At 42.1% G+C, this 27,213-nt stretch overlaps 1 protein-coding gene across 4 annotated transcripts in view; it reads left to right on the top strand.

Moving 5' to 3' along the window:
* Window positions 1-27,213, top strand: part of RERE (arginine-glutamic acid dipeptide repeats) — a 426,753-nt gene that overhangs the window by 311,201 nt on the left and 88,339 nt on the right. For all 4 annotated transcript variants that reach the window (XM_060013632.2, XM_060013629.2, XM_060013619.2 and 1 more), the window contains one exon: window positions 18,013-18,111. In XM_060013632.2, coding sequence (XP_059869615.1) covers window positions 18,013-18,111 — 99 coding nt within the window. The remainder of the gene's footprint in view (window positions 1-18,012; window positions 18,112-27,213) is intronic.

Here is a 27,213-nt window from a genome sequence, read left to right as displayed (position 1 = left end):
CGCGGTACGCGGGCCTCTCACTGCTGTGGTCTCTCCCGTTGCGGAGCACAGGCTCCAGACGCGCAAGCTCAGCGGCCATGGCTTATGGGCCCAGCCGCTCCGCAGCATGTGGGATCTTCCCGGACTGGGTCACAAACCCACCTGCATTGGCAGGTGGACTCTCAAGCACTGCGCCACCAGGGAAGCCCCAAGAGGAGGGTATTCTTAGTAACCACAGGCCTACTCCTTAATGTGCGTCAGCAACGATAGTTTTATTATATTTTACTATTTTAAATTGTGAATGCAAAATTGTTTTATTCATAAATTTATGGTATACATATATTAAATAACATATTAAAATATGACAAAGCAATGGTGCTATCTCTGGAATATCTTACATAGAAATCTTTCTGTGTGTGCTGTACCAGGTATATGTTTCTCCAAATGAAATTTTAATTAGGCTTATTGTACACGCTTAGCATATATGTAAATTTTAAGCATAATTGCTATGTAACATATAAATGGCCCATATTATTCTAATGGAATTTATTCAGCCATCTTTAAAGGCGTACATTTATTTGGCCTTTTATAAAATAGACCTTTATATTTATGCTTGGAAACTGCCCCAGAGCCCTTTAGTTTGAGACTAGGGTTTTCTGGAAAATATCATGCTGACTTATTTTTCCTAAATTGGTACTGGATTTTATTATTTGAGCTCAGGTATCTTTCCCATTTTCTAAATAAAGTTCAAATTCTTTGACTTCTCTTTCTCAGAAACTTATTTGCATTCTTATGTTTACCTTCTCTTGCTAACACTAAACATATACATTTTCACTATGTATAAGTAAAATGTATAATCATGCAGCAAAGATTTCACCTTTGCCTGGACAGTTTTGTTCCCTGAAATATGGATGGCTGTTAGACGTTTGGATTAAGCTTTTTACATATTCAAGAGAGTGTATATGTGTTTGCTTACTTATTTATGCACACCCACATCTCCTTCAACAAAGGATGAAAGGCCTCCAGTAGCTTAATCGTTAGTTTTTATCTCTGATCTATAAATATCACTATTTGTTAACCACTGAGTATTAGTCATCTTTGTTTTCTGCGCTATAGCCGATGCCTGGTACAGGGTAGAGAGGACTAAATATTTGTTGAATTGATGGAATACATAAATCGGGTCCAAGTGCACATCACATTTGATCACGCAGAACCTGTTTGTAGAGTTGACGTAGCAGAGTATGCAGATAAGCCTGCTCTAAGGATCATTTTCATCTTCCTCTCTTTCATTCTAAAAAATTAAGTCTGTAGAATTTCTGTCAGAGATCTTCTATTTGTTCCTTGTAAATGGACTTCACTAAAGCATCTGGCCCTGGATTAGCTTTGCAGTGCTTCAGACTTTAATGAATGTTGAGTCTGTTCCAGCTCCCAAATAAGACATTGCCAGGAGGCCCTTTTTTTATACTTTGCCTAAGGTATATGATCAGGATTCTTCTGAAATTCATTCCACACTCACACCCTTTGCTTAAATTCTTCTCTTTTTACTATTTCTCCATTAGATTAGTCCCCATTAATTGGTTGTAGGGTGGTGGTTTTTTTATCTCAGGATTTTGGTTGGAAAGAGTAATAGTTGATAGTGCTATATGATTTCGTTTGATGGAAATCCAGTAATTACAAGAACACCTTATTTAAATCAGTCTTGACAAGCACCTTTGCTAGGGTTTTATTTATGTTGTAACAGGATATTGGACTCTACCTCATATTATATTCTTAATGATAGTAGAAGTGAAATTGCTGAAAGAGACCACGTAGTGAAGTTTTCTGGTGTAACCATGACCTTTTCAACTGATTATCAGCATAATAATAGACAAATTTGAGTTTTTATTTATTGTGCTTTGACCAATTAGAAATATTTTGAACTTTTGTTCTGAAAATTTTTTGTTTTAGAAATTTACCCATGTGGTTCCCTTTGGGCTGAGAACTTCAGACATTCACTTCTGTTCAAAAGTTACACGAAACAACACTTCTCACACAAATTATATGACTTAATTCATTTTATCTTGTTTGAAGATAACTTTTTTTTTTTTTTTTGCGGTACGCGGGCCTCTCACTGTTGTGGCCTCTCCTGTTGCGGAGCACAGGCTCGGGACGCGCAGGCTCAGCGGCCATGGCTCACGGGCCCAGCCACTTCGCGGCATGTGGGATCTTCCCAGACCGGGGCACGAACCCATGTCCCCTGCATCGGCAGGCGGACTCTCAACCACTGCGCCACCAGGGAAGCCCTGAAGATGACTTTTTAAATTTAATACTTTCATATTTTATTCCTTTTTGGAGAATCTGTAGCTTTTACTTAAAGTTGACTTTATGCCTCTGTTCTTTCCCCTAAATATAACAGAGACCATTATCAAAGGTTCTCAGGGGTGGGTGAGGAGATAAAGGCCACTTACATTATCAGCCTCTGGGAATGGCATCTTCATTACTTATTGTAGTAGTGATTTTATTTTTGATAATTTTTTTAACACAGAAGTCTTGCTGTAAGTTCTTCTGGTCTGTTGTGTTCCTGATTCAGCTCATCACAATTGTGGCCCCACTTTGCTTTTCAGTGTGAACCACTCACAAGTTTCTTTAGCCATTTCTTTCTTTTATCTCTTTTTAATATAATAGTTTTATTGAAATATAATTCATGTACTATATATTTCACATATTTAAAGTGTGCAATTTAATGGCTTTCAGTATATTCAGATTTGTGTTAACTACCACCACGATCAATTTTTGAACATTTCACCCCCCAAGGAAACCTGTGCTCATTAGTCACTCCCCATCTCCCATCTCTCCTCACCCCACCCAGGCAGCCATTACTATATTATTATTATATTCTGCCTTCCATGTCTTACGGATTCCCCTGTTGTGAACATTTCATTTAAGTGGAATTGTGCAATATGTGGTCTTTTGTAACTGGTTTCTTTCACTGAGGGTAATGTCTCCAACTTTAATCCATGGTGTAGTGTGTGTGTGTGTGTGTGTGTGTGTGTGTGTGTGTGTGTAACCATTTTTATGTATAACCATTTTATTTCTCTTCCTGGTCAGCTCTGTCTATCTGTGTCTTAAAATGCGACACCTGCACTAAAGCAACGCTTGTCAGATTTGATCAGCATATGGTGTCAAGGAGTTAACTTCAGTTGTCCCAAAAGCTCACCTCAGTGCAGTCCAAGCCTTCATGAATGTGCACATCACATTCATTTTTTTCTTGTGTTTTGTCTTTGTCCTGTTTTGTTTCATTTTTCTTCGCATTTTTGCCTTTCCTAAGCCATTTATCTCCCGCTCTCAGCTTTTTGACTGAATTTTCAGCCAGGCAGGGGACTTTAAATTTATCACTGTTATTTTCATTTTATTAGGTATCAACTATTGGTCAGTTGCCTGATATCATTAATAAAACAATATTAATAATCGTAACACAATTTAAATGTATTTGTTGGTTGAGTGCTTATGTGTTAGGCAAAAGTTTAAGTGCTTTTTATGAATGAATTTATTTCATCTTTATAACAGTTCTGTGAGAAAAGTACGGTTATCACCTGCAGATTAATAGCCGCACTCTGTCATATTTATATACACATAATAATTTAAACTTGAGGGTAGTCTAGAATTGAGGCCAGTGCCTTACAACAGTTCCCTTGAAATGTCCATTGAATCTGCAGTTTGGGGGATTTGCCATTCAGCAAGTTAAAAGCCCTTCATGCTGCAGCCTGGCTGTGTGTCTCCATCCTTCCTCCTGGGCTCTCAGCAGGGACGGATGAGTGATTCAGCTTTTACTTTTGTTTGGCAAAAGTTAGAAAGTTCCTTTGCTAATTTAAGGAATTTCTTTCTCGTAAGAGTTTTTTCCAAGCTAAATACTGGTAAAATATTTTGAGGTTTACATGGTGTTTTGAAAACTGTCTACTTAACATCAATCAGTTGGAATTTTAACATCTGTGAATCTATATTAAGCATTAATGCTAACATAATAAGTATTTAGCAAGTCAGGATAAAAGCCCTTAGCCTTTTTACATTGAAGAAGAGGCTTTAATAAAATCATTCATTCATTTGTTCAGTAATAAACGTGATGGAGTCCCTGCTCTTTGCAAAACCCTAATGGGAGAGCATTTGCTGAAAGTGTTGAAATCTAAGTAAGTGTTTAAATCTTAGAACAACGTGGGCCCATGAGTTTTGAAAAGGCTCACATATGAACAAAACTTCTTAAATGTACTGTAGAATATTAAAATTTATATTTGTCCTAGTATGTGTGTTTCTTATACTAGTTTGAAGTATACTTCAGAATACTTTTTTTTTTTATAGCTCTCCTAGATAAATTTTTTTACCCCCAAAGTTTGAAGGTCGGTGTATTAGTTTCCGGTGGCTGCTGTAACAAATTACCACAAACTTGGCGACTTAAAACAACAGGTTTTATTCTTTCCTAGTTCTGGAGGCCAGACGTTAGAAACCAACATGTCAGTGGGGCCATGTTCCCTCTATCTCCACAGGGGGAGAATCATTCTTTGCCTCTTTCAGCACTGAGTAGCTCTCCTCGCTCTCCTCCTTTATGGCCACATCTCTCTCTGCTTGTCTTCCCGTTGCCATCTTCTCTTTGTGTCTGTGTCTTCTCTGTTCCGTGTTTCCCACTGCCTCTCTTTCATAAGGATGCTGGTCACTGGGTATAGGGCCCGCCTGGGTCATCTAGAATTGTCTCCTCATCTTAAAATCCTTAACTTAATCACCATCACATCTGTAAAGACCCTTTTTTCAAATACGGTCACAATCACATTTTCCAGGGATTTGATGTGGATATCTTCTGGTGGTCATTTTGTAGCCTGCCACAGTTGGATTTTACTGTTACACAAAATGTTACTAAAATAAATTACAGTACTTATTTTTAATTTTTTGTAATAGTTTATTTTTACTTCCTTTCCTTTTCTATCACAGTTTATTTAGATTGTGGACTTTATAATATGGAGAGTATAAAAATACTCTAGTAGTGACTGTGATATTTCTGTAACATTTGAGGACATTTGATTTATACAATACTGTCATATTTGTATTGGCATAAAGTATAGTGTATTTGGCTTTCTTGGTACAAAGAACATTTATTTAAATAACAGAATTGTCATGTATAACCACCATATTGACTGATTTATTCTGACCTGTCAGGTTGCTGAGTATTTCTTCCTTGGCTCCGCCCTAGATGGACCCAGCCTGCCCCAGTCGAGTCAGAGGGCACCTGCCCCTCAGGGCCTCTCGGGGGCAAGGTCTCCTGCTGCTTGTAGGTCCGATCTCTGAGGTGGCCTGGGGTCAACCCTGGCTACCTTTGAAGCTATTGCTCTTTTAAGTCTCTGCCGTCTGTTCCATTTCCTGTCCTGCAGCGCTGCCCCGACCAGCTCTCTTCTCCAGGAGACGGATTATTCCCCCATAGCCGGTCACTTTCTGGGCTTCTTATTAAATCACTACACCGACTGCCCACCCTTGCCCTTCTTGCTGCCCTGTCTGTTGCTTGGCCCGCCTTCTCCCTGCCCATAGTATTGGTTGGGTGGTGTATTCCAGCTTACTCAAGTACTTTGAATTACTACTTATTCAGGGATTTTGGGGAAAGTTGGCTCTTAACTTTCCTCCATTCTGCACCGCCCCCCCACCATGTCACGAAAGAGGTGTAAGTTTTCATGTGTCTCAAATCAAGTCTACCTTTACTTGATGCCTCCGAGTCGTCATTATTGGTGGCCATCACACAAAATCGTGTGCGACTGTGGAGAGTTTCAGATCTTTGGTTTGCATAATGTTGGGTTGGCCAAAAGGTTCATTTGGTTTTTTCCATAAGATGACTCTAGTAGCACTTAGTTGTCTTTAACTTCATTCAAAACAATTTTGTTAGATCGTATGTGATAGCTGTCATATTAGTGTGCATTTAAAGAAAGACTTATCAAAATTGGTGAATTTTTGTGTAGCCATTTTAATATTGAAGATGGAAGAAAACAACATTTTTGGCATATTATTCTTTATTATTTCAAAAAAGGTAAAAAACGCAAACCAAACACAAAAACTGATTTGTGCAGTGTATGGAGAAGGTGCTGTGACTGATCGAACATGTCGAAAGTGGTTTGCAGAGTTTCGTGCTGGAGATTTCTTGCTGGACGATACCCAGTGGTCAGGTAGACCAGTTGAAGTTGATAGCGATCAAATCAAGACGTTAATTGAGAATAATCAATGTTCTGCAACGTGGGAGCTAGCCGACATACTCAAAATCAAGCGTTGAACGTCATTTGCACCAGCTTGATCATGTTAATCACTTTGATGTTTGGGTTCCACGTAAGTTAAGCGAGAAAAACCTTCTTGACCATATTTCCGCCTGCCATTCTCTACCTAAATGTAATGAAAATGTTCCGTTTTTAAAACAAATTGTGATGGGCAATGAAAAGTGGATACTGTGCAATAATGTGGAATGGAAGAGATTGTGGGGCAAGCGAAATGAACCACCACCACCAACCACACCAAAGGCTGGTCTTCATGCAAAGAAGGTGATGTGTATATGGTCGGATTGGAAGGGAGTCCTCTATTATGAGCTCCTTCCAGAAAACCAAAAGATTAATTCCAACAAGTCTTGCTCCCAGTTAGACCAACTGAAAGCAGCACTTGACGAAAGCTTCCAGAATTAGTCAACGGAAAACACATACTCTTCCATCAGGATAACACAAGACCTTGTGTTTCTTTGATGACCGGGCAAAAACTGTTACACCTTGGCTGGGAAGTTCTGATTCATCTGCCGTATTCACCGGACATTGCACCTTCGGATTTCCACTTATTCCGGTCTTTACAAAAAATGTCAGTTCCCTGGAAGACTGTAAAAGGCACCTGGAACACTTCTTTGCTCAAAAAGATAAAACGTCTTGGGAAGATGGAATTATGAAGTTGCCTGAAAAATGGCAGAAGGTAGTGGAGCAGAAGGGTGAATATGTTGTTCAATAAAGTTCTTGGTGAAAAAGAAAAATGTGTCTTTTATGTGTACTTAAAAACCAAAGGCACTTTTTGGCCAACCCAATAGTTTGCCAAGTTTTGGAGTCTTCTACAGTGAGGCTCTCTTGCGCCACTGCTCTGTGTTAAAATCACACAGTCTCTCTCATTTGTTCTTTCAGACCTGTTGTTTGACTGGGAAATCCAGAACTGTGAGGAAGCCAGACAGCTAAGGTTCAGGGTGAGGGCTTCGAGGTTCTCCAGGGACATTGCTGGAGGGGCACTACTGTGGTTGCCCAGAGCATTTTTGCTTATTTTTTAGTCACTAGCTTTGTTCTTTTTTTTTTTTTTTTTTTTTGCGGTACGCGGGCCTCTCACTGTTGTGGCCTCTCCCGCTGCGGAGCACAGGCTCCAGACACGCAGGCTCAGCGGCCATGGCTCACGGGCCCAGCTGCTCCGCGGCATGTGGGATCTTCCCGGACCGGGGCACGAACCCGTGTCCCCCGCATCGGCAGGCGGACTCTCAACCACTGCGCCACCAGGGAAGCCCTAGCTTTGTTCTTTGAGGTTTCTAGATAAAAGAGCAGTCACTCAGAAATTTTCCCAACTCAGTAATCTCACATGCTTTGGTGTATGCCTCTTTGATTTTCTTTGTTGCATTACTTTATCGTTGCAACCAAAAAAGCATACGTGCACTATTGTTTACACAGCCTTAAAATTACTCTTCAAAAATCACCAAGGTTAAGGTTGCTGAGCCCCGTGGATTGGAAGCAGTCATTTCTGCACCTAAATTCTACTGAGTAGGTATTAAAGCACTTTCTGTAAATGTTTTTCCCTTAATACTGATGCAACTGATCTTGAGGTTGTTTTTGTTTATTTATTTAAAAAAAAAATGAACTGTTTGAAGGAATCTGGTTAAAATTGACCCATAGCTGACCTTTCACATGTACTTTTTTTTTTTGGCGGTACGCGGGCCTCTCACTGTTGTGGCCTCTCCTGTTGCGGAGCACAGGCTCCGGATGCGCAGGCTCAGTGGTCACGGCTCACAGGCCCAGCCGCTCCGCGACATGTGGGATCTTCCGGGACCGGGGCACGAACCCGTGTCCCCTGCATCGGCAGGCGGACTCTCAACCACTGCGCCACCAGGGAAGCCCTGTATTTTCTAGTTCAGTTTAGCATTTATGAATGGGTTCACTAATACCTACGTGAGAGGGATAGAACAGTGTTTTTTCTGTCACCCTCTAGGTTAGAGCCTTACTTATTGTTTTTCTGTTTTCAAGGCTGTGAAGATTCTAGAAGTAAGTGAAAAAAAAGTTTTAATTTCCACTGTGGCCCTGAACAGTTTCTACTTGTGAGCTGAAACAGGTCTTTCTAAACTGACAAATAATTATGATTCCTGAATCTGCCAGTAGTTTTCTCGTTGTGGCCAGAGTTACATTCATTCTGCATCATTAAGCAGAATCTTGTCATTAGTGGATTTGTCTGCTGAGTCCTAAGGAGTCAACCTCCCTTCAGATACACTGGGCTGGCAGCTTAGACCCACGGCAGCCTAGGGTTCTTTATGTACGGTGCCTGGACTCACACACAAAAAGCAGGAGGAAAGATTTTGTTTCTGAGAAGCGAGGTTATATACATGTTAACTGTGTAGATGATTAACTATGCATAATGTCATTTAAAGACCTGTGGCATAAACTATTGCAGCTTTCACAGAGGCCTGAAAATTAACACTAACCTTAATCCCTAAGGTGTAAGTGAAGCCTCTGCAGCAGCTAGTCAGTGTTTGGCCTGGGCAGTTTGGCTGTATTGTTCAGTGGCTATATTGTTTGTTTATTTTTCTAAAAGACTGTATAATATTCTTTACATTTATTTGTTTTTTAAGACTATTTAGAATTTCACCTTTAAGAAACGTCTATAAAGAGAAAGAATGTTAAAAACTGGGAAGTTCCAAAAAAGACCTTCTTCAGCCCCTCTGTTACAGATGAAGAATCCAGGGGCCACAGTGCTACACAGAGCAGGGGCCTCCAGGTCCTTTGCCCAGGCTGCTGCTCCTCCAGTGCAGCCTGGTAACTTGCTCCTGAGATTCGCAACAGTCACCAGGTTCTCTGTTATTTCCCTTCTGAATCCTGTCTGTCATCCTGTGTTGTAAGTACTGGAGAGTAAAGTTCATTCCTGTGGCGCTCGAAAGCTGATTCACTTTGCTTACCACCAGTGCTATTTCCCGTGACGGTCATCCCGTCCCATCCCTTTTTACTTTATTTTATTTTATTTATTTATTTGTTGCGGTACGCAGGCCTCTCACTGCTGTGGCCTCTCCCGTTGCGGAGCACAGGCTCCGGACGCGCAGGCTCAGCAGCCATGGCTCACGGGCCCAGCCGCTCCGCGGCATGTGGGATCTTCCCGGACCGGGGCACGAACCCGTGTCCCCTGCATCGGCAGGCGGACTCTCAACCACTGCGCCACCAGGGAAACCCCCACCCCTTTTTAGTCGGCTCTCCTTAATGGAATATTTCCTTCTCCAGGAGTCATGCTCAGTGATTACCACGTACCTTAGTTCATCCTAAACAGTCCTTCAGAATAGGTTCTGTATTCTTCCTTTCTGCAGCCAAGAATACTGAGGTTTAGAAAAATATTTAAGTTGTTTTCTGTCACACAACTGGTGGCAGAACAAGTGTTTGAATCAAAGCCAGGAACCCTGTCCTGTTGAGATTTCACCTCTGCGAAACTCCCAAACCTGTGTCTTTGGCCCAGGAACTCTTCAGCTTCTCCTTTCCAGGTGTTTGTGTTCGTAAAGACAGTAGGCAGATGGTCAGAAATGGCCAAGACGTTGAGTTTGGTTTGTTCTGTATTTTGAAAACATACTGCCCTCAGCTGAAGTGCCAGCATTTGGTGTTTACTTTCTAATCACCCTGTGGTTGAGGCTCCTGTTCTGTGTGCTTAAAATACCTTCAAAAACACTGTAGCCAGGAGGTGGTGACCTGTTGATTTCTGGTTACAATATTGTGCGAGAATTAACTGTGAATGAGAAATGATACAATGCTGTATCAGCCGTGGGAAGCTCGGTTGAAAGTGCGGTGTTATCTGGACCTAGCACTGCCTGCTTCCACTTGCTCCTGGAGTTGGTGCTTTTAATTTGGTCGTTGCCCTTCACTAAGTGTAGGCACGGTTAATCATATTGCTCTGTTGATTTTTCACATCTGCTCTGTGGAGTCATCTTGGTTTTTCAGCAGAGCAGATATCACCGCAGTCACTGACACTTTTGTGTTTTTATCATACATTTATTTCATTATTTTGTTTATGTGTGTGTGTTTCCTCTTCTCTGAGCTGCTCGTTTCCTCCTCCTGCCTACCCACCCAGCCCCAGGTTAAGAAAAGACCTTGAGCTTGCTGTCTCCCTGTGGCTGGAGGAGCCCCCGAGCCCATTGCTCCCACCAGATCGCCGGTTCTAAGCTGCTCCAGTGTAGATGTTTGGGGCAGGGGCTGAGTCTCAGACTTCCTAGAAATTGGGCTTATGTTAGAATCCTCGCTATGCTGCTTTCTAGAGAAGTGGCCCCGAGCAAGACACTGAACCTCTCAGTTTTGTTTCCTCATTTTTAGTACTCTTGCCACAAAAGAGTGGTGTGAGGGATGATGAAATCATAATGACCTAGTAAGTTCCTAGTACATGCAATACTCAAGAAATGTTGGTTCCCTCCTCCCTTCTCCTTTGTGACCCCAGGGTCTGGCATAATTCCTGGAACATTGTACTTATTCAGAGAGTGTTGGAGGGGGAGGGTTGGTCCAGCGACAATGTATTTCCTTCTGAAAATTAACTGAATCTTTCCCTCAGCCCTTACTCTCAGCGGTTAAATTCTGTCTTAACCATGATCTCTAAAATGTATGCCCATAGGAGTATTTAGAGAAATTTATCCTCTCCAGTGCTTAAATAGCATTAATTGGAGTGACAGTAGCCAAACAAAAATAAACATTGTGCTTTTAGTCTTAACTCTGGTTTTTAAATGTATACATGTATCATATTTTGAGCTTGGTACTAGGTCATTGGTGATGGAGGAATGATTGAAAATATATATAGGCATTTGTGAATTACAGATTATGATAAAAAACTTTTTAAGTTGTGTCTTAGATTTCAGCAAGATTTCTCTCATGTTAGTGAGAAATAATTGAAATAATTAAAACTACATAAAGGATTTTAAGAACTTTTCCAAATTCCACTTTTTTTCCCCTAAGTTATTTTGGCAGTTTATTGTAAATAATGTATTTTGCAGAGCAAAAGACTTTGAAATCTAATATTATCTTTAATGGACTGCAATTATTTAATATTTAGCATGAATGCAATCTAACTCAGGTAGGCTTTTTCTCCAGTTATTATAAGGGCTGCAACTGCAAAAGGATACTTTAGTGTAGTAGAAGCTGCCAGATGCAATGCCATTTGATCTAAAAAGGTCACAGTAAAAGGGACATTTAAATTAAGTTATAAATTACAATTGAAGAACAATATTTTGATGTGTGAGACCAGGGATGACAGAGCAAGAGATGTAATTCATGGGTTCATTATAGAACAGAGGTGCCTGACAGCTGAGCCGTGCCAAGAGGAAAATTTATTTGCAACATCACGCAGACAGAAAATGGCAGCTCAGATGAAAAGCCTGAGTAGAAACTTGAAACCTTGTGGTAATACGTGGAGTTTATGCTAATAAGACTGCCCCAGATCCAGCGACGTTTAATGATTGCTGTAATATAAATGAGGTGTTCGGACATGTGCACATTTTCGATCTTATTTAAATTAAGACCTCGTCCTTGCTCTGTAAAATAACACACTTTATAACCAGGCATTAAGGTTGATTCTCTCACCTCCCTGTCCAATATACAGATTTGCTGAAATTTCAGAATTGTTTAGGCAGGAGAGTTAAAGCTTGAAACAAGAATTCCATCCATGGCAGCTTTGAGGAAGGATATAATTTAATGTTTATAGCAGTCCATGAGAAGTTCAATCATGAGTTAATTAAACTGTAGGCAGTCATTAAGTATTATTTATTCTTTCGAGAAGCTTGCCAATAAAGCACTTATATATATTAAATCACAGAAAGTAATAAGCAGGGGATGATTTGCCAGGCTGAGTGAGAGTAGCAGGTTTAACTTGGGCAGTTTTGCAGAAATGTGTTTTTCTTCTTGTGGCCTGACCCTTTCTTCCTGCTAATCACAGAGAGGTCAGGGGCTGTCACAGGACACTTGAGGTTACATAGTCCCTAGCACGGTGGGCACCTTGAACGTCCGGGTGTTTGAAGAGTCTCGGGTAAGAGCCGTGTCCCTAAAACATTACTCCCCGTCATGATACCACTGGACAGTTTATGGTTGTTTGGCATTTTGGGGTATCTTGTCACAGTGTATCATTTCTGGCTTTTCATCGTCCTTTGACACAGCTGAGGGCTGGTGTTGTCAGGCCCATTTGACAGAGGAAAACCTCAACTCGGCTGGTTTGTGACGAAGCTGCTTAATAGGAGTCTGTCCCCCGGCGCAGGCTCTGAGCTGTGTTCTCGAGGCTCCAGAAGGCCTTGACTGTGGAGCGGTTCGTGCAGAGGGGGCTGCTGAGCACCTGGAATCTTTGGGTCATTGAGATGTTTATGCAACAGCCAGCTGTGTCCAGTTACAGAGGGCGCTGGTGTCCTTGGCTCTGTGTGATTCAGTGTTGCAGTTCCTTTGTCGAGCAGAACCAAACTAGGAGTTTGTTGCACAGAAGCTGCCATTGTTTTCAGAACCATCCCCCCCAACCAGGTCCACCCTGCTGGTATACTTGGGCCATCTTAGGCGGAACCGTGTGTAGCATTCGGAGTTGCTCAGGAACTCTTTGTGGAATGAATGGAAGGAAGGCAGAGAATGTGGTGGGAGCTGCCTGCCTCCAGGGCTGGGACGTCCCACTGGGTCTCAGGGCACCAGAAGGCGTGGCTGAGGAGGGTGGACACCTAAGGAGGATGAGCCACCCTGGACTCCTTCACAATGAACAAACCAAAATCGAAGGGAAGAGCGCAACCTGAGGATTCTGTGGAGTAAGTGTGGGGAACCAGATGCCGGGCTGCTGGAAGACAGCAAAGCAGGGGTAGTTCCACAGTGGAGTCACTTTTAAAGGGCTAGTGGATTGGTGAAAAATCGCCATTTTGTTATCAGATCCCCCAGATACTGACCCGCGGTTTAGGGGAAGATGGCTTTTACTTGTGCATAAGTGCAGACTTGCAGTTCGGTGATGTGGAAGCGGCAGATTTACAAGTGCATGCTTCCCTGATCATCGGATTAAACACACACACGTGCACGCACGCATGCACATGCACACACAGGCCCTGTGATGATGAATTTGAAAACGGTGGTTTCTGCGGAATGACTTCCTGCTTTAGTGGCTGGCAGGTAGTGGTGATAGTGTAAGATCTAAATTCTCTTACCAGTAGCTTGTGAAGATTGGAAGCTGATTGAGTAAAGATGCTTTATCTTGGTTCCTGCTTTTTGCAGTGATCTTTACCCAGTAGCTCCAAAATGGTTCATTCCTCTATACATTAAAATTGCATTTAATCCCAGATTTTCCCACCCGGGCTTGGCTGCAAAATGGACAGAAAGGTTTACTTATCTTGTTTTAATTGCTCTTCTAAGACTACAAAGTGAAGCTGTAAGACATTTGAGGGTCTCCATTGCAATTCCTTTGAAAAATCTTCTCTAGGGTAACGGTAGAAAATCTTATTCACAATGAAGAACCTTTTACCTTAGCAATATTGGGAAGCCTGCACTGAATTTCCTATATTGATGTATCTGTGTGATTGCAATCAGGTGTTTAAAATTTGAAACGCACATGTTTTTCACTGGTTGAGATCGTCCCAATTCTTCAGAGCTTGACATGGTATTAGAGGGGAATATTTTCAGTGACAATTTGTAGAGATTTGAGATAGCCAGTATTTTGGTAAACTTACCAACTCTAATTTACATGAGGAATACAGTTGAAACAATCAGTTAAGCTCCAGCTCAAACATTATTTTGGCCCCAGTCTGAAGAAAGAAAATCTTCATAATCATCTAGAAAACAAACCCTTTTTAAGAAGTGCTTTCTTGTGCATGATATGATATGTGAAGGAAGGAGGTGGAACCCAACAACTCAACCCATTAGGACCCTAGAGTTGGATGCGACATTTAGAGAGATGTGTCACACTAGAACAGTACTTTAAACTGATTCTCAGGCCAGCATTTCTGAGGTGCGTCACCTGTGTTACTCCCAGCTCTGTTCATCCCTAGCACCCCGAACAGTGTCTGGCACAGTTTAGCTCTCAATAAATATTTGTGGAAGGAATGAAGGATATCCTGAACTCCCAGGAGTTTTCCCAAACTGCTCGAATGATAATCAACAAAAGAAGCAATATGGGCTGTAACAACTATTAATATGTTAGAAATATATCTTCAGTAAATGTAATTGAAGTATTTCTTTAAAGATGTAACGCTCTCAGAATTTCTCAGACAAGATTCCTGGAAAGTGGGAGTGAGTGTTCGTACCATTAAGAAGGCAACTGTTTGGAAAGGTTCCTTTGGGTTTCCTGGCAAGGGGGTGTGCCAGAGCAGAACTTTGTCCTGGCGTTTATGACTTATCGATAACAGCACAGTAACACCCTAACCTCGTTTGCTCAGTCAGTATTTGTCACTGTTGGCAAATAATCCCACACCGTTTACTTTTCAAATGTGTTTTTGTATAGGGGTGAGAGAGGTAGACACTCTGGGTATTTATGGAGTTCAGAGCACGGAAAGGTCAGGAAGAGGAATATTTTAAGGGGACAGGCTGACAGTGGACCAAATGAGAGGAGGGAGTTACCCGTTATTTAGGTTGCCCCATACATCGCAACAGCTTTTTCAGGGGAAAGTATGATCTGAAATAAAGGTTTGTAAAGGAAGTGTGAATGCTGGGATATGTTTTGGGGAAACGTCTTTCTCTACTAAGCACCTCACTAGAAATTTGACTGGGGGCATCGTGCAAGCAGGAGCTAGCCCTCTCCAGTAAACCAAACGACCACAAGTTCAGCAAGTCACTCAAAACATTTCTTCCAGCTCATTTAAAGCTCTCCTTGGTTCACCAAAAGGCAGGAATGTCATAGGGATTAATGACTTAACTTCATTCACTTGTTCACTTTTGGAATGAGCCTTGTGTTCTTGTGAGTAATTTCCTGTTATCAGCCATATAAGGTTTACATTTTTTCTGTGTCCTGTACCAGAGTTTTAATCAAATTTCATTAATTATTAACGTGAGTAATTATGTGAAACATAAGTGATTTTGTTTATGGTTTCACAATTTTTTTTTCTGTCTCTGAAAAGGCTACTCTTTAATCTAGAAAATTAATGAAAATTGAGTAGAGACTGCTTCCTTCATTTTTTTCCTCTTTCCTTTTAAAAATAAATAGCTAACACTCATTTAGCATACTATGTGCCAGGTACCGTTCTAAGCAATTTTACATGTATTTTCTAATGTTGTCCTCACAATAGCCCTAAGAGGTAGATGTTATTATTATACTCATTTTAAAAGATGACAAAATTGAGGACCAAAGAGGATAAGTAATTTGCCCAAGGTCACACACCTAGTAAGTAGAAGAGCTAGAATTCAAATCCAGATGATCTGGCTCCAAAGTCCGTAGTTTTTCATCGCTCTCCTTATAATTACCCCATTTACTATAATGACCTCTTATAAAATGTCGTTAATTTGCCATGAGCTTTTTATTAAGAATTTATGATTTGATCAACTTGAATTGATTTCAGAGTGTCACTAACGTGTGCTTTTTAAAAAAATTAAATAGCTGTATAATTTTTCGTTTTATTCAGTTCTGACCCATGCTGTTAAGCTCTCATTACAGATCCTCATTATATTATAGAACTTGGCAAATACCTGCTTGTTCTGGGTATCAGGCGAAGTATGAAATGCTAACTTTATTTTATATACTTCTGTAAGGAGGCCAAACTGGACGGTTTTCAAACATTTGCACATTCTAGTATTTTAGTATAGTATTTTGTTTATTTAGTATAATATTTATATATACTATTTTATTTTTAAAATAGTCTAATGATGAATGTCATAAAAATATGTAAGTTAGTATCTAGCATTTGTATGCATTACATATACCCCACACAAATAACAGTCGCCCACACCCACACTCTACCACCCCCAAAAGCAGGATTCAGCACTGATCATTGTTACAGGTGTTTCGTTTTGTTTTAAGGTAGTTGACTTAATAATTAACTTGTAGCCTGTACTTCCTTGGATAGTCTGGACTTAAACTGGGGTCCTGTAAAGTGGGAGACTAACTCGGGAAATTTTAATTTTTAATAACTTATTGTTTTGCTGAACGAGCAATGAAAGTGGGTATTTGTGATAATCCCTTCCAATAGCAGTTAAATGATTAGAAGAGAGACTTGATGTGTATGTCTCAAACTTTTATTTATTTGTTTATTCATCCATCCATCCATACACACAAATATTTATCACAGGCTTACTATATGCCCAGCCCTGGGGCTACAGCAGTTGCCAGGAAGGCAATCTGTAGGTTCTCCTTGAAAGTCTTCTGTTGAGGAGGGGAGCACAGGGCTGTCTCCTTCGGTTGAGTCTGTAGCTCCTGGCCTACACTTAGGTGATAGTTCTATAACCTGCTAGAACTTTTTATCTTGTATGTGTTGTATCCCCACAGCACATCCCCACTAGTTTGTGAGTTTCTGGAAATAAAAACTGTGACTTACCAGTTAATAAGGTTTGTACTGTATTTGTACTGGGGATTCAGCAAAAGCTGGTGAATTGTTCAAATAAGGGATTGAAGCACTGGTGAAAAGATCAGAATGTCCATTACATGAGGGCATTTTTGTTCACTGCTGTATATCCCCAGGGTCTGCTGTGTGGCCTGGAACATAATAGGTACTCAGCCAACATCAGGCTTAATGAATTTGAAGACACTGAGATTTAGATTTGGGCTGAGACTACCTAAGGACAATAGTTGAAGGCCTTTACTAACTTAAGAAGTATTTCTGTGTATCACCTTATGCCACAGACTGTGTTAGGTACTGGAGATACAGGTCTTAGCCAAAACAGATGCTTGTGTCAGAGAAATAGATTTGTAAAGGAACGGCGGATTCCCAGTGAAATTTGAAGGGACAGCCGTAGTTTGGGGAGGTCGACTGAGCAAGTGGATTTTTCTACCTGCTATTTCTCTTCATGGTCTGCTGGTTGAGACTTAGGAACCAGAAGTGGAGAGGGTCACAGGAGCCAAGGCAGGCATATCTTTGCAAGATAGAGAGGGTTCAGGGGTGCCAGGCACTGCCCAGGGTTGAAAAGGATATAGAGTGAAAAAAAAGTTCAATAGCTTTGACCAGAGAGAAGTCTGTTCCTAAAAGGACCATGTAGATAAACCAGCATCTTCATGTATATGTACTGAAAAGTTAGTATACTGTTACATAATTAGGTACTTGAACTTTTTCTTAGCGAAATTACTACAGTTGAAAGACAAGAAATGCTAATGGGATAGAACATGATCAAGCTTGTCTTTAGGTCTCTTTGGGGAAAATGGGACAAGAGTAGCGGTCACGCTGGCTGGGTTTGAGTCTTGCCCCACCACCTACTAGCTAGTATGTTGAGCACCTTTACTTAACCTTTCCATGCCTCAGTCTCCTCATACGTAAAATGGGTGACGATAGTTCCTACCCCGTAAGATTAGGTGAGAGAAGACCTTCCTCATAGGATTAAGAATGGTAATGAGTTAATGGAATGTACTTAGCAATAGCCCAGGCCAGATGTTTAATAAATGTCATTGTTACTCTTAATCCTGTTTCTATTACTGCCAGAATGTTCTCTGCCTTACCTGTTTCCCTTTCGCAGAACAGCTGAATTTGGGGGGGGCGGGTGGTTGGATAAGAATGAATTATCATGCTGGCTAAAATGGCTCTGAGTCTTGTATGCTCCTCTCATGACTCTCTTGTTAGAGTAAATGCAGGGTCCGCCCCTTTATTGATTTGTTCTCAGTTCTGTTATTTGGTGCAGTTAGCAACTAAAGTTGTTGTTATTGTTTTAGCTCCATGAAAGCGGTTATGATGCTGGCAAAGCCCTGCAGCGCCTGGTAAAGAAGCCTGTGCCCAAGCTGATTGAGAAGAGCTGGACCGAGGACGAAGTGGTGAGCTTGCGGGGGTGGTGGGTGAGGGATGCTTTGCCTCGGGTCTTGGCGGGGCCGTGGGTAGGGGGCAAGGCGCGGGGTCTGCCTCGGGTCCGGGGCGTCGGGGGCTTGCCTCTCGCTGTTCTCCCAAGGTCCAGTCGTGGATGCAGGCTGTCCATGGCGTCTGTCAGTCAAGGGAGGGAGCCTTGAAGCCTCATAACTGTATGGAAAGACTTGATTTTAGTAAGCACTGGTTCTGTAGATAATGGGAAAGATTTTCCCAGGTGTCATGGAAAGAGGGAAAAAAGTTAATAGTTGCTCTTTAAAAAAATTAGTTTGGGTTGGTTGGTTTGTTTTGGGTGCAAGCTAGCTTTTGATACCTCCCGGTATTAAGACACATTCATTTTAAAACTAGTTGGTACCCAACCTAGAGTGGGGCTGCTACCCCGTTTTTATTGTATAGGCTGGCAGGGTCCCTAACCTGCTGAAGGACAGTAGTCAAGAGCAGGAAGCGGGGACTCGATTAAATAAATACAGTGGATCTTTCATATTCATTCTGTCAGTGTGGCCCGTTAAAGAAGGTGGGGAGACAGAAGTGTATCCACAAATACAGATTTTTCAAACCCGTGGATTTCATCCCAGCAGACAGAGTTCTCATGAAGCTACATCCCCCATCTTGTAACTTTGGAAAGGAATTGCTGTAAAAGACTGAGAGATTTCTGGTGCTTTTGCAAATAGAGTCTTCAGTAGGAATGTCACCGCTTGACATTTGCCATTTAGGTTGAACGAGATTAAGATGAGCGCTGGCACTGATACACATATCGATTGATTGTAAATTCCTTGCCTGTATTTAAAACCACGCTAAGGAAGACTGTTTAGAAACTGTATGGCTTTCCTGATCCTGCTCTTTCATTTTTCGGCAGTATCTGTCTAAGGCTTATTATGTGCCAGGTGCTGTGTTAGGAGCCATCAAGGGGAACACAAGGCCCCACCTCACGAGGGGAGACCGTCTGTAAATCAGTGTATGTCAAGGGGTGAGACATGGGCTGGGGAAAACAGTAGGGCAGCGAGGATGAGGATGAACTGGGTAGGGGGCTGTCTTTCGTAAGGAGGCTCGGGAACGCCTGGTGAGCACCATTTAGCACCCTTGGAGCAGAGACCTTAGAGAAGGGAGGAGGCGAGCCTTTTGGAGGTCGGGGGCCCTAAGGTGAAAGCAAGCCTGGAATGGAATGTTCGAGAAATAGGCAGGAATGTGTCTGAGGGGAGAGCGGTAGGAGAGGTGGGGGGCCGGTCAGGGTGGCCTGTGGACCTGTGTTCAGGGCCTTGCTGTTTGCTCTGCACGAGCAGCGTGAGCAGCTTCTGAGCAGTTGGGCCCTCTGGCTGCTGGGTCAAGCGTGGGCTTTGGGGGCTGTTGTGAGAGTCCAGGCCCGAGACTGGGGATGGAGTAGCACAGCAGCAGTGGTGGTGAGAAGCGCTGAGATCCTGGATGTCTGCTGAGTGGAGAGCCAAGGGTGCGGGTTCATGGAATGGCTAAGGATGCCGATGCCCAGGCTGGGGGTTGAGAGGAATGGAATGGGGAGAGGACTGGGAGGCGGCAGGGGGGCTGGGGTGGCCCTTGAAGGCTCAGTAGTAGAGCGCCTTTTCAGCAGTCCCTTTGCACTCCTCATGGCGTGAGACTGATGATGAAGCCGCTGTCGCTGTTTTGAAATTTAAAATGTTAAAACTTTACATGATTAGTAGAGAGATGGAAACACCTTAAATATTTGTTATTCAGATAGTGGCCGAAGTGAAAATGTTAAACTTAGTTGTTTTGAAAAGTCATATATTAAAAAACTAAAAGTAGAGTTGCCATATGATCCAGCAGTCCCACTCCTGGACATGTATCTAGAGAAAACTCTAATTCGAAAAGATACGTGCACCCCAGTGTTCATAGCAGCACTGTTTATGATAGCCAAGACATGGAAGCAACCTAAATGTCCGTTTACAGATGAATGGATAAAGAAGATGTGGCGTGTGTGTGTGTGTGTGTGTGTGTGTGTATAACATGAAATATTACTCAGCTATAAAAAAAGAATGAAATAATGCCATTTGCAGGAACGTGGATGGGCCTAGTGATTATCATTCTAAGTGAAGTAAGTCAGAAAGAGAAAGAAATACCATATGATATTGCTTATATGTGGAATCTAAAATATGACACAAATGAACTTATTTACAGAACAGAAACAGACATAGAAAACAAACTTATGGTTACCAAAGGGGAAAGGGGGTGGGGGAGGGATTAATTAGGATTTGGGGATTACTAGATATAAATTACTATATATAAAATAGATAAACAACAAGGCCCTGCTGTGTAGCACAGGGAACTATGTTCAGTATCCTATAATAAATCATAATGAAAAAGAATATGAAAAAATATTTATGTATGACCAAATCATTTTGCTGTATAGCAGAAATTAACACAACATTGTAAATCAACTATACTTCAACTTTTTAAAAAAGTCATATGGATGTTGTTTTCCACTGTAGACCTATTTATGTGAGAAGGAGATAAGAGATTTGATGGATAAAAATTTTAGATCCTACAAAAAGCCTTTGTGGAGGACAGACATAAGGGGATGGGACGAATGTGGCCCGTGTGACCCGTCCTAGGTCGTGGTCAGCACTGATGAGCTGTGGTGGCTGCTTCAGACTCACGCTCCTTCACTTGGTCTGCGGTTCCTTTTGGTCTCTCCTCTTCTTCCGCCCCCGTCGTCCCTCCCCTTTCACTGTTGCCTCTCCAGCTCCTCACTAGCCATGACTCTCTCCCCCTCCATTCATTCCTCCCTTGACCTTTCATTCCCTCTGGAATTTTCAGATTCCAGCTTAAAAGAAAGCTCTTCCTGCTTGAAAGAAATCTGGCTTCCTTTTCCGGCAGCCCTTGCTTATATCGGGCACAGTGTGGGCCATGTCCCCACGGCTGCCTCTTTGGGACTTTTCACAGACAGTAGGATGAAGCGGGGCGGGATCTGACACATGGGGAAAAGCCCAGCTTAATTCTGAAAAATGAACCACGACTCCAGAGCGCTGCCCACTCAGAGTCCCGGATAATGGTATTTAACTGCATAAATCCTTGTCAGTCTGGGCTCATTTTTATCGTGTTTGCTTCTTGTTTTAGTGTAAGTTTTGAGAAATGTTTTGGCAGTCATCCAGCCCTTGCAGAGCCTAAGGATCAAACAGTTGCCTTATTCATAGGAAGTTAAGCTTCACTTTCTGAAACCTCAAAAGTGAATGAGAGAGAGTGATTGAATAATTGATAGGCTGAGGGAAGCTTCAGATGAATGTGTCCACATCACTTCTTTGAATCATTTTTTTTTTTTTTTTTTGCGATACGCGGCCTCTCACTGCTGTGGCCTCTCCCGTTGCGGAGCACAGGCTCCGGACGCAGAGGCTCAGCGGCCATGGCTCACGGGCCCAGCCGCTCCACGGCATGTGGGACCTTCCCGGACCAGGGCACGAACCCGTGTCCCCTGCACCGGCAGGCGGACTCTCAGCCACTGCGCCACCATCATTTTATGTGGCAGCAGGGCACGTAAACCAACACGACTCTTAACCTTAGCCTGGTTTTGGCTGTGAGTAAGTACCTGCTCTGTGCGTGTGGTCCCTTCTGCTGATTTTCCCACATTTTCTCACCCAGGAATCACAAGAATAAGCAAAATAAATGGGCCCCAACTCAAATAAATATGTGAGCCTGCCTCTTTTTTTTTCCCTCTCAATGTTCTATATACTTGGACATTCTAGTTATTTTTAAACTTCATCGCCTCCAGTATATGAATCTGACCCAACTACCCAACATCTGACCTGATGCCAGTGTCGATGAACTTGCTTTCCTTTGCACTGACGTGAATCAGACTCTCTGTGTGAGAGGGTTGGTGCAATGGGCACCTACCGGTGGGAACCCCTGGCTGTGCTGGGAGCGGACATCCTGGGCACCTCCTGGGTCCTCTGCTCTGGGAACAGACTCCTCCCTTGCCCACCCAGACCCGGACCCTAACCGCCTTTGGGGCCTAGCGTGTTCTCCGGCCCGTCCCGTGGCGAGCGCTCCCTCTGCTGAACCGCGTCTCCTGTCTGCATCCTTTACTGGTGGCTCATCCTTTGCCGCCTTGTGTGGCCTTTGTGCCCCTATCACCAGTTTTGTTCCTCACGGTCCTTATTTCTGAGTTGATTGTCCTTCTAGTCTGTAGACATATTAAGAGTGAGGACTTTCTAACAGTGAGAATGATGTATCTGCCTTTGAGGCACTTGAGGAGTACTGACAACTCTTTATTCAAGATGATTGTTTTTAAAGATTCTTCGCTATAAGTGACACTGTCCTCAAGCCAGCATTTTAAAACTTGTAATTGTTAATAATGACGCATCAGCATCAAGGAGAAAAACTTTTATATGCATCCAGTGCTAACCTTAAAAGCTTTACTTTCGGGAAAAGTTCCCAAATTATGATTAATAATATCACCCGACCTCTTCTTCCCAGGTCTTTCAGATAATCATTAATCCTCGACATCTTAGGCCTCAGAATTATACAGTAGGAGGCCTTTCATTTCACACTTTTCTCTCAGTAATTCCTTGGACACTTTGTGTGTTTACAGATATGGTATTTCTTATTGAAGTTGCCTTGGGGCTGAGATACTTTAAATTCTGTTGAACTGAAGCCAGATTCGTACCAATTTCTGTCAAATTCTCTGCCAGATAGTGACAAATGAACTCTGTTTTAGAGGAGAGACTGTGAGAAACACCTTGGTAGCTAGCTCATGACGGCGTTTCGGGCTAAATAAACCAGGTCGTATCAGAGAAGCATTTTTGCTTTAATTCGTGAAGCTTATTGAACACCACGGTGTGGGCAAGGATGGAGCCAAAGCCAGCGGCCTGCTGCTTGCTGCACTGGAGAGTGACACAGATGCTTAACCAGTTTCACTTACATGATGCTAAAAATATTGTTCCTTTTCAGGAAGCCATCCAGATCAGTAGAACTTGAGAAGAGAAAGAGAAGGAAAGTACAGATCAGAACTTTAAAAAAAAACAAACAGACCCCAAACCCTAGATTATTAGGTTTTTAATTAAACATGATGAGCACATTTAAATATAACACAAAGGCCCCAGGCTGAACTGCGCCTAATGGAAACACATTAAGTCACCCTTCCATGCTTGGATAGTTATTAATTCTGTTTATTTATGCATGCAAGCTGAAGGTAGCATTTGCGCTGTTGTGTTGTTGCTTATTGCACTGGGATTCCATTGCTACTTGATGCTGTGCTCTTAATTAGCATTCAGCTGTTGATTATGGAAATACTGGGGATGCTAATTGAATTCTTTTTAAAATTCAGGGCCTGCATTTTCCTTGTGGAGTTTGGCCTGACTTGCAAGGTTGTAAGATTGGGTGCTTCACTGAGCTGTGCATTTCACCCTTTGCTTCCCATCCACTTGGCCGTGTTTTGGAAATTATTTTCATGTTGAATTAGCTTTCCGCAAAATTCCAGGTGTTACATAAGGGAGAGGTTCTGTAGCTTAGGATGTCCCTACAGAGTGTTTCCATTTCATCTTGGGTAACTAACTTTTATCTTGAAATATGCTTCTTTTTAACTATTTCATACCAATCTTGACATAATACATTGAGGTGAACAGCCTAGCTACAAATAGCCTCTGAAATTTTTTTCCAAAGATAGTTAATCTGTGGTGGTGATAAGCCTTAATTGGCCATGTACATGGATTTGCAAATTCGTAAATTTTAAAACATCTGAACCATCCTTCAATTTAAAGCTCAGTTTATCATAAATATAAATGAAAATCCTTCTTTCAAAATGGACATGACACGGCAAACTAATTTTCTGAATATCTGTAATCCAATGAACCCGTGTGGCTGGTCGAGGAATTACACAGAATACACACAGCTATTTCCATGGTGTCTTTCCCCAGCGGCATCTTCAGATGCCTTTGCTATGCCCTTTTTGGAATGTTTGCTCGAGAAAACATTGTTTTCATTGTTCACTCTTTTCAAGCCAGACATCTGGATGTGCCAGAAGACAGAGCTGCTTAGTGGGGCAAATATACAAGGAATTTTATTTACTGTTTGTGTAGCAGCTGTCGAAAATAGAATTCACAGGAAACCCAGAGTGAAGGTCCTATAGCAGCAGGAGGTAGTAGAGGTGAAAGCAGAGAGAGGGGGACAGTGACAAGGGGGAGAGAACTTCCCACAGCCTACAGTTAACGATCTGCACATGAGCTTTAAGATGTCTATAATCTTGGTGTTTAGTTTTAAATGTTATATATTCAATATAGAGGAAGGCTTAATTGTATTATATTTATTGTGGGAATGGTCTACTTTCCAGAGGTGTTGAACATTTTATAAAGTCGTTCTAAAAATGTTGATGGGGCTTCCCTGGTGGCGCAGTGGTTGAGAGTCCGCCTGCCGATGCAGGGGACACGGGTTCGTGCCCCGGTCTGGGAAGATCCCACATGCCGCGGAGCGGCTGGGCCCGTGAGCCATGGCTGCTGCGCCTGCGCGTCCAGAGCCTGTGCTCCGCAACGGGAGAGGCCACAACAGGGAGAGGCCCGCGAACCGCAAAAAAAAAAAAAAAAAAAAATGTTGATGACAGGAGGTCATTTAGTATGAATCCATTCATTTTCTTCTTCTTTTGTAAATTTTATGTGAATGTTCCCTCTGGTTAGAACATTATTATAAAAACATTAAAGGGGAGTTGAAACCTCACCACCATCTCACAGTCTCCTGGTTTCATACTCTTTTCAAAGCACTTTGTTTCACGTATATACATCATTTTATGTAATTGTAAACTTACATAAATTGAATCATAATATTAAAGTTTTCACTTTCTAAAGTCATCTTAACCTGAAAATTTTTACAGTTTGCTTAGAACCCAAAATATAGACATGTTGTATTTAGTGCAGCGCATAATAGGTACTTAGTAATTTTTAAATTGGATCAATGTAGCTTTTTCTCTCTACTGATTACCCTTCCCCTAATTTTAAACTAAATTGGTTACTGTTTCTTATGAACAGCTTAATTCTTAGATATGAGAGTAGAAAAAATAAGAAAAATTATAAATGTTGACATATTTCTTACACGTAATGTATCTATTTTACTCACTCATGTTATGTATTCTTATTACGGTCCATGGTAAAAATCAGTCCCTTAATATTAAAAAAGAAAAATGTTGGGCTTCCCTGGTGGCGCAGTGGTTGAGAGTCTGCCTGCCGATGCAGGGGACACAGGTTTATGCCCTGGTCTGGGAAGGTCCCACATGCCGCGGAGCAGCTGGGCCCGTGAGCCATGGCTGCTGAGCCTGCGCGTCTGGAGCCTGTGCTCCGCAACGGGAGAGGCCACAACAGTGAGAGGCCCGCGTACCGCAAAAAAAAAAAAGAAAGAAAAATGTAGATTCAGGTGAAGTTTGCCTAATGTTTCAGATATTAATGAAACTGAACTATTTTTTCTGTAGTTGACCCCATCAGTCTTTGAATCAAACTCTTGTTTAAAGAAGTCGATAGTGCGGATAGAGTGGAGTTTATTGTCAGGCCCTTTTAGAAATCAGACATCAAATTAAAAATCAAGGGGCTTCCCTGGTGGCGCAGCGGTTAAGAATCTATCTGCCGATGCAGGGGACATGGGTTCGAGCCCTAGTCTGGGAAGATCCCACATGCCGCAGAGCACCTAAGCCTGTGCGCCACAACTACTGAGCCTGTGCTCAAGAGCCCGCGAGCCACAACTACTGAGCCCACGTGCCACAACTACTGAAGCCCGTGTGCCTAGAGCCCGTGCTCCGCAACAAGAGAAGCCACCGCAATGAGAAGCCCGCGCACCACAATGAAGAGAAGCCCCTGCTCGCTGCAACTTGAGAAAACCCGCGCGCAGCAACGAAGACCAAATACAGCCAAAAATAAAAGCAAACAAATAAATAAATTTATAAAAAAGGAATCCTCCTCCCAATGCAGGGGACACAGGTTCGAGCCCTGATCCAGGAAGATCCCACATGCCCCAGAGCAACTAAGCCCTTGCGCCACAACTGCTGAGCCCGTGCACCTGGAGCCCGCTCACCACAACTAGAGAAAGCCCGCAGGCAGCAACAAAGACACAATGCAGCCAAAAATAAATAAATAAATTTATTTTAAAAAATCAGTTATATGTGCAGAAAAGTTGGCGTAAGGCAGTCAATTTTGTCACTTAGTTTGCAGAAAGATTCTACTGTGTAACAAGCTGTAAAGAGAAATGTACTTTAGAATCCTTTAGTAAATGAAATAGGCCAAGCATTAGAAGGGGAGTGATATTTCAAAAATTTATTTCAGCATTTCTTATCAGTAGAAGTTGCCTCTGGGTTCAATCTACAAATTCAGCCGTGACCTTGCCTTTCACATATTTGGCTTTATTGCTTTCTAGGCTTCCTCTTTATACTATGCTCAAAGTTAGCATGTCTGTTTTTCTTTTTAGACAAGGTCATTGTTTTTTCATTTTCTTTAACCAATACGTTTTTAAGTTCCTTATCCGAAGCCCTAATTTTAGTTTTTTGCTTCTGTTTTTAAAGAAAGCTAACAATAAATTGTGCCATGCTTTTGGGTTCCGTGTGTGTGTATGTATCTGTTTGTATGTTCGTGCAAGTGTATGTGTTCTGGCCTTGGGGTGATGCAGAGGGAACAGAGACCTGGGAAGAAACCTCACGTTGAATATAAGCGTAGCCTAAATTATTTCTCACCGCTCAGGATAATCTTTTAAAGTCAAAGAGTAATTTTTATGGGACAGTTTTCATTTTTGCTCAAAGCGGGGGAGTGCCAGGAGAAGCTTCAGCTTGGAAGCTTAGTAAATCCTAGAGCGGCGGGTTACTGAAGCCGTGATTTCCATCTCCTTTTCAGGGACATGGAAAAAAAATGGAGATGGCGTACACTTTCAGCCACTCTCCATCATCTTTCTCTGTTCATTTTAAAAATGAGAACAGGGCACAAGGGGACTTGAGAGATTGCATTTGTTCTCCCATAGACAAAGTGGGTATTTTATAAATGAAGAGGTTGGAAAACCCTTTCCTTCTGCGGTTCCTTAGCAACAGAACTAGAGTCAATTTTAATGTGCATGCATGGAACGCTCTGAGG

This window comes from Delphinus delphis, chromosome 1 (assembly GCF_949987515.2).
Source record: "Delphinus delphis chromosome 1, mDelDel1.2, whole genome shotgun sequence".
Taxonomy (NCBI): domain Eukaryota; kingdom Metazoa; phylum Chordata; class Mammalia; order Artiodactyla; family Delphinidae; genus Delphinus; species Delphinus delphis.
The sequence above is the reverse complement of the archived record's forward strand: the minus strand, read 5'-3'. Positions and strand labels throughout refer to the sequence as shown.